Source organism: Chrysochloris asiatica, unplaced genomic scaffold (assembly GCF_000296735.1).
Source record: "Chrysochloris asiatica unplaced genomic scaffold, ChrAsi1.0 scaffold00038, whole genome shotgun sequence".
NCBI classification, from domain to species: domain Eukaryota; kingdom Metazoa; phylum Chordata; class Mammalia; order Afrosoricida; family Chrysochloridae; genus Chrysochloris; species Chrysochloris asiatica.
In genome coordinates, this window is record NW_006408556.1 from 9,297,126 (window position 1) to 9,304,646 (window position 7,521).

Sequence of the window (7,521 nt, forward strand, 5' to 3'; positions counted from 1 at the left end):
CCAGAGGGCAGTTGGGAGAAGTTAGGAAAGTTGGGGAAAGTTGGGAGAAGCCACTGTGGCCACCAGGGGACCTCAGGCAGAGATTGGGATCTTCTGAAGTCTGGGGAGGCCATCAGTCCCAGGGCCACCCCCTTCCTTGAGATTGAGGCCTCTGGTGAGTAGCCAGAGCTGGGAGCACCTGTGTAGAAGCAGAGGAGCCAGTGGGAGGACGAGTGAAAGCCAGGCGAGGCCCAGGAGGATCCAGATGGCTGCCAGACTCCGGTACACCGAGATGTAGTGCTTGCTGGGGTCTGTGCCTGGCAGTGAAGGGGAATGAGATAAATGCCAGGAATCTGAGGGTACAGCTCCATCCCCACTAACCAGGATGGGCTCTCCCTCCTCCCCATAACTCCGGTGAACAATGAGTCTCAGACCAGACACTTATAAGGATGTTGCTGAAAATCCACAGGAGCCTCAGCAACAGGCTGTCTCCTCTCAGTAACTAGGCTTGGTGATCTACTTCTGAAAAACCAGCCATTGAAAACCCTGTGGAGGACCACAGTTCTACTCTGACACACCTGGGGTCTCCAATAGTCGGGACTGACTTAATGGCAACGGGCTTATCTGAGCTTCAACAGTTCTCTCCAGCTGACATCACATCTCCCCGCCTCCCAAATCCTCATGGACCCTCACCCCGAGATATGGGACTGCTTTGTTCTCACCGACAACATAGTCCCCGAAGCCAATGGTGCTGAGAGTAATGAAGGCAAAGTAGAAGCCCTCGCCGAAGCTCCAGCCCTCCACATGGCTGAAGACCATGGGTGGGAAGATGAGAATGACCAGTGTGCCCAAGGTCAGGAACAGAGCCAGGCCTAGGAGCTGCAGGAGCTGGGAGGGAGGGAGTATGAGTGCTGTCTGAGTTCATATGGAAGGCTCCAGGGTTGAGTTAGGGGGGCGCCTGGGACAAACAGGAGTACACTAAGCCATAGTTAGGTGTCTTCTCTGCTTTGCCCATTTTTGGGGATTGGAGAGTGTATCTATGTGTCTGTGCTCTCATTCTAGCCAGGTTAAGATTTGGGTAGAGGGATTGTGCTACTGGATCAAGGAGGGATTTGGACACACCTCTGTTTGTATAGGTTCAATTTGGGATGGAAGTGGCCCAGACTCCTCTGCACCTTACCCCCTCCTAACATGCCTCTAATCTTGCAAAGGATTGGCCAATGAGAGTAGTACTGGGGCTATTCTGAGTGGCCCAGAACTTGCTTTCAACCACAGGAAAGGATGTTGGCATTCTATAGTGGACATAGAGATGGCATGCCAAGATGCCCCTTCACAGTGCCGCCAGCTGTCAGTTCCTTCAGGCTTCAGCTGCAGAGAACTGCCTCACCCAAGGGCATGCCCTTCCTCAATCAAGGGGTGTCTGACTTAGTCAGAATATGAAGGTCTCACTGTTTTAGCTCACTGTGGAACAAGTCTGCCAGTGAGTATGTGCGGCAGAGCTCCTTGTGGGATAGGCCAAGTCTTTGGCCACAGAGCAGTGCAACTTCATCCTCTCCCCAATCCCATATCTGCTCCTATTCTTCCATAGGTGCTTATCCCTAATCTGCCCCAATGTCTGGTTCAGGAGAACTGGACCTGCAAATTTGCTCACAGCAGGAGCAAAAAGGGCCCATACCTGGGAACGCCTGGGCTGATCCTCCCACCTCTCGAGGGTGGTCAGGTGGTTGCGTAGCCCTGTGCCCAGATGGTTGAGGAAGATCACATTGAGTGGGATACCCATTAATGCGTAGAAGACACAGAAGATCTGACCTGCCTCCGTGCTGGGCGCCAGGTTCCCATATCCTGTGGGAAGAGGAAGAATGTGCAAATGTGCCAAGAGTAAGTTCAGAGCTATTCCCCAAGTCAAATTTTTGCAGAAGCTGGTCTTCCATCACCTCTAGGAGGACTGGGAACATGCCCCTGTTTCCATGAACACACCATACTCTGCTAGAAAGATCTCTAGTTATAAGAACCCTGCTCATCTCTGAAAACCCATCTCAAAACACTTCCATTAAGCCCTTCCTGACTGCTACCCTCCTTCTTCTCACTGGGCATGATTTCCCATAGTGCTTTGTGTTATCCCTATCTAATTCCCTACTTTACATTATTACATTTAGTATGCTTATCTTATCCTCATTGGATTGGAAGCCCTTGAGATCTGAGCCTGGGTCTAATACAATTTGTATCCCCCACTTCCACCCCAACCCTTTGTCTGTCAGGTCACCTATGTTGAAGGGAGGTGTGAGGAATTGGATTTAATGGAAAGAGTTGGGGGAGATTGGCAGGGGTCTGGGAGTTCCCTTGGGGCTGAGTGGTGTAGCAGATTTGGTCTAGTGTCCTGTCCCATTGGGACACTTGGGAAAGCACTTGCAACTTTGGTGAACAGATCCTGAACACCCAGATGACTTTGTACCCTAAGTCCTGCATCTCTTTATCTAAGAGATCAACCTGGCTCCAGAACGGTGCTTGATCTGTGGGGACAGGTCCAATATTCTGGTGATTTAATACATCCAGGATCAGTCCCCAACAATGAGAGCAGGAGTTGGTAAATAAATAGCTCCATTCTCTCGTCCCTCATGCTAGACTTGCAGACAGTCACCATCAGAGTGAGTTCAGTTGCCCAAACCAGTAACTTGCTCATTGATGCAAACTTTATTGGTTCCTTTCTCCTGCCTCCTTACCTGTGCTTTCTGGAATCTCCTCCCAGATAAACCTGGTTGCAGCATCTGCTTTGGGTGAACACCAATTAAGATGGGTCTTTGGGGAAGTCCTTCTCTACCCCAACTCTTTACCTATGGTCGTGACGACTGTGCCTGCGAAGAAGAAACTGCTGCCGAAGTCCCAGTTGCTGGGGTTGGTGGAGTTGCCTTTGGGGTTCACGCCCTTCACCCAGGCTTCCATGATGACCTGTTGGGGCAGGGGTGGCACAGGATGGGGAGGAAGAGGACCAACTATTGGCCAAGATCTGGGCAAGGTATCTTCATGTCATCTCATTTAATAATACTCAGATAGTATGATTTTCATTTCACAGAGAAGGCAGACTAAAGCTAAGTAACTTGTCCTTGGTCCTTGGACAACAAGCTCAGTGCCAATTCTCCCGGCCAGGGTGGACTGAGGCGTGGGCTGTATGCATGGGCTGATGGAGGGGAGGCAGGGCCCAGGACATCATGGAGGGAGCTAAGAAGGTGCTCTGGTCACATGTACATGGGCTGTGAGAACAATGGGAAGACCTGGAAGGGATATGGAGCTTGGAGGCCATGGGGCTGTCCTCCCACTGGGCTGATGATTGGGGACAGAGTACCCTAGGTTTCCTGAGCTTCCAACTTAGCTGTCAGCCTGCTCTTTGATGCCCTCTAGTGAGTGCTGGCTGTGCCAACAGGAGAAATTCCATAACAGCCTGGGACAACTATCCTGAGTGTGTTTGTGAGAAGGAGCTTCAAAAAGTTGGTAGAAAAATTCTATTAGTTTTTCATTCCATTTTCCACAAAACGTTTGAAGCCCCCTTGTGTATGCAGGAGTGTCGTGTGCATGTGCTGTGTGTAAGGGTGTTGTAGGTTGCATGTCTGTGCATGTTTTGTGTGTGTGTGTTGCATGCATGTTGGGTGCGTGTGTCCCTGGGTCCAGTCTTCTTGGGGAGTAGGTAGATCCCCCACCTACCTGCCCCTCATTATAACCCTCGCCTTTAGCTGTGAATTGTCCCAGTGTAGCAGCACAGTCTTGCCACTTGGTAGAGCCTCAAAGATGATGGGGGAAGGACAGCCTCCCTCTCCTGCTCCCTACCCCTGGCTTCTAGTTCCTGTGGGAACTATTCTCCCACTGGCCTGGGGAGTACACTCAGCAAGGGTAACAGTGTGTCTGTTTCTCCTCACTTTGGCAGGAGCTGATGTCTTAGATGTGGACTTTGGCGTCCCTTTCTTTCCCACACCCCCTGAGAGGGGAGGGTCAAACATTCCCCCACACGCTCACTCTCTGGAGACCCTTTTGGAGGAGCACTTGCCCTAGTCCTAGGCTACTCTCTAAGGCAAACGTGAGGTGTCCACCCCTGACATCCTCAATGGCCTTGATGTCAGTGAGGACAGAGTGCAGGGTGGGTGAATTGGGGCAGCAGGGGATGCTTCTTTTCAGAATTCGTCACGCTTACTAGTTCTGGGAGCCTGGACAAGATCTTGTTTCCTCATGGAGTTGATTTTTAATGATGTTGACAGCTTTTCTTTCCTTGTGATTTTAACAGTCACATGAGTTTTTACCATCCCCGCCCCCGCCAGCATTCTTCTGCTTTTGGCTAAACTTTTTTTCTGGCAAATAAGGGTCTCTCCCCAGGTTGAAGGCGCTCTGGGAAAGGAGGTCCAGGCTTCCCTAGGGTGGGTCCCACTTGGAAGGGGTAGGGCCTGGGGAGGTTCATCAAAGGTGCCACACTCTCACTCTGTTGTTTATAGAGTCCTTCAGAGCTTGGTTAGGAAGGCTTCCCACACTCTGCAACTCCTGGGCTTCACCTCTAATCAGGTTCTAAAGAAACTGTAGGAGTTAAGAGTTTCCACCACCTCTGGCCTCCCTCTGGAGCCTTCAGAGGCTCCTGAACCTTTCTCAACCCTCCCCACAGCTGAGGCCCCAACCCAACCATGACCACCTAGATAGCAAGGAAGTGGAGACTGAGGTTACAGGTCTCATTTCTTAAAAGAAAGCAGCTGGACAAGTCTTTCACAGCTCCCAACCCACTTCATGTTCTTGGCTAGCTGCTCTCAGTCTTGAGCCCCTTGGAGGAGTTTACACAGCCTGCTGGGCCTACCTCTGATGTTCTGACAAGTCCCCAAGTGACGCTGATGCTGTGGGTCTAGGGCCACACTTTTGTGTTTTGTTTTTTCCTACATTTTATTTAGTTTGTTGTTGAGACTATATGAGGGGGCTTCAAAAAGTTTGGTTAAAAATCGAAGGAGAAGAGAATGGAATTTTCTCATGAATTTTTTGAAGACTTCCTCCGACATAACAAAACATATACCAATTTTATAGTTTCAACATGTACAATTTTGGGACACTGAGGACATTTTTTCTCTTTTTCTGAATTATTCCTACCCCTTGAACATAAACTTACTGCCCCCTCAGGTTCCTATCCCATCTTTGGAGTTATTGTTGTCAGTTTGACCCCATATTGATAATGCTTCAAAGAGCTAAAACTTCAAATTGGTTCATTCCGGTTTGACTCCCTACTGAGAATTTGCACTTCCACCCCAGATATACTGAATCCGAATCTACATTTTAACAAGATTATCAGGTGACTCTTAGATTCTTATAGATTCTTGTGTCTAAGGATCACCTGGGAATTTTGCTAAAATGTAGAGTCTGATTCAGTACATTTGGGGTGGAAATGGACTGGTTGGAAACCCTCAAAAGAACACAATTATCAAGGTAGACCCTGTCTACTAGTTAAACCAAACTGTTGCTAAGCAGGAGCCATATTTTAAGAACTATTGCTCTAGGCTGTATTCTTCCTCTAGCACTTATGCTATCTTTATATGGGGAAGAGCAAGGGCTCTGGAGCCTAATGCCTAGGTTCAAGTTCTGTCTCTATCTCTAACTGCCACAGTTCCCACCTGCAAACTGCAGATAATGATGTTGTTGTTGTTCTTATGTGTCGTGGAGTCGGTTCTGACTCATAGCGACCCTGTACAGGGTTTCCAAGGTTGTAAATCTTTACGGGAGCAGATAAAGCCTCATTTTTTTTCCGCAGAACAGCTGGTAGTTTCGAACTGCTGACCTTGCGGTTCACAGCCCGATTCGTAACCACTACACTACCAGAGCTCCTTATAATGGCACTCAGTAAATTTGAGAAGAAAATATGTAAAGGATATTTTCTTCTCATAGTTACCTCTGACTACTACTAGAAGGGTCATGATTTGTCTGAACATGTCATGAAAATCACGGTTCCCACTGTTTTAATTACCTCTTGAATGCCCAATAAATGCTAATTATCATTATGACGGAGGTGGTTCAGTGGGGACCCAGGTTTGGTTACTGGTCACCGCTCTTCTGCACAGCCACACCCCCCTCTGTCAGTGGAAGCTTGCATGTTGCTATGATGCTAAACAGTGGAATTGCTGTTCCTAAACAGGAACAGAGGCCTGGCACTTGACTTCCAAAAACCAAAATCGATCTAAACCCAATGTATCACAACGATCCAATCCTGTTGTCCCTGGGGCTGCCATGAGTCAGGGGGTTGACTTAAGACATCTAACAATAACAACAACATCAGTATGATTATTCTGTACTTGACTTTTTCTTTTGCAGTTAGTATTGTCATTTGCTTAACCCTCTTTTCTGGAACACATGCAGCATTCCCAATAGAACTTAAATTTGGCGTTGTTTCCGGTAGAGAGGGTGCTAGACCAGGAAGGTCTAAGGCCCGGGGTCCCAGGGTCTGTGTGGGAAAGCACAAGGGTCCAGGTAGGGTAGGCCGGCTCTGTCGTCAGAGAGAACCCTTTCCCCCTCCCTCTTAGTGTGAACTCAGGTCCCCTGGTGGACCTGGCCAGGGCAAGTCAGAACAGCGGCTATTCCTGACTTGTATCTGCCTCCTACCCACTGCCCTCACGGAGCTCAGCCCACGGAGGGGGCAGAAGGAGCAGCAGCTCTGTGGGTGGGGGAGGAAATTGGACAGGGTGGATATACTGACACACAAGTCGTGTTTATACAGCAAGTGACCGACTGTTAGAGACTGCTTTTAAATCTTCTGTTGAATCACACAGATGTGATTATTCTCTTCACCTTACAGATGAGGAAATTTGAGTCCATATAGGTTAAATGACAAGCCCAAGGCCATACAGCACTCTGGTGCTAGACCTGGGGCCAGAATCCAGGATTCCTAGGTCTCTCCTAGTACTCTGTTTCCACTCTGCCTTCAACGGGGTGCCTTTGGGTCACCATGAGAACGCTGATTCTGCCCGCCTCCCACACCTCTGCATCCTGTGCCATCATCACTCCCCTTCACCTGCACAAACTGCTCCAGTGCCCGCTGATCCAGACAGGTGTAGTTCTCCAGGAAACGCAGCTTCTCGATCTGAAACTGGTCCCTGGACTGAGCCTCCGCCTGCTTCTCCAGCAGCTGGAAGACAGTGGCTCCGAGTAGCAGATAGCAGACGTAGGCCAGGAGTAAGGGTAGCACCCGGCCACCCCAGCAGCTGCAAAGGCCAGTGCCAGGCATGGTGTGGCCAGTCTGGCTGTGGGAGGAGAGGAGGGCAGCAGGCAGGAGTCAGCACCCAGGGCCCCCCGACCAGCCTCGGTTCACCCGCCTCGCCCTCCTCGGACAGGTGTCTGGAGGCTGGGAGTCTGTTTGAACAGTGCAGCTCAGCTTGGCTGCACTTAGTGTCATGAATGCAAACAGGCTTGTCACCCCCCACCACGGCTTTTTTTTTTTTTTCTCTCCATACAGAGCAGCAAGTCAGAAAGCAGAGACCCCTCAAAGAGACCTACCAGGTGTTCCTGAGGTCATTGTGGCTCACTCAGTGCCTCCAC

General features: G+C 49.8%; 1 protein-coding gene across 1 annotated transcript; it reads right to left on the reverse strand.

Annotated features, from left to right (window-relative positions):
• Positions 1 to 72: 72 nt before the first annotated feature.
• KCNK16 (potassium channel, subfamily K, member 16) lies at positions 73 to 7,210 on the reverse strand. Its single transcript, XM_006860430.1, has 5 exons — positions 6,998 to 7,210; positions 2,811 to 2,925; positions 1,655 to 1,821; positions 702 to 867; positions 73 to 296 (listed from the first exon to the last, which is right to left on the reverse strand). Exons 1-5 carry the CDS (start codon positions 7,208 to 7,210, stop codon positions 73 to 75), a joined length of 885 nt encoding a protein of 294 aa, XP_006860492.1.
• Between the last annotated feature and the right edge of the window lie 311 nt (positions 7,211 to 7,521).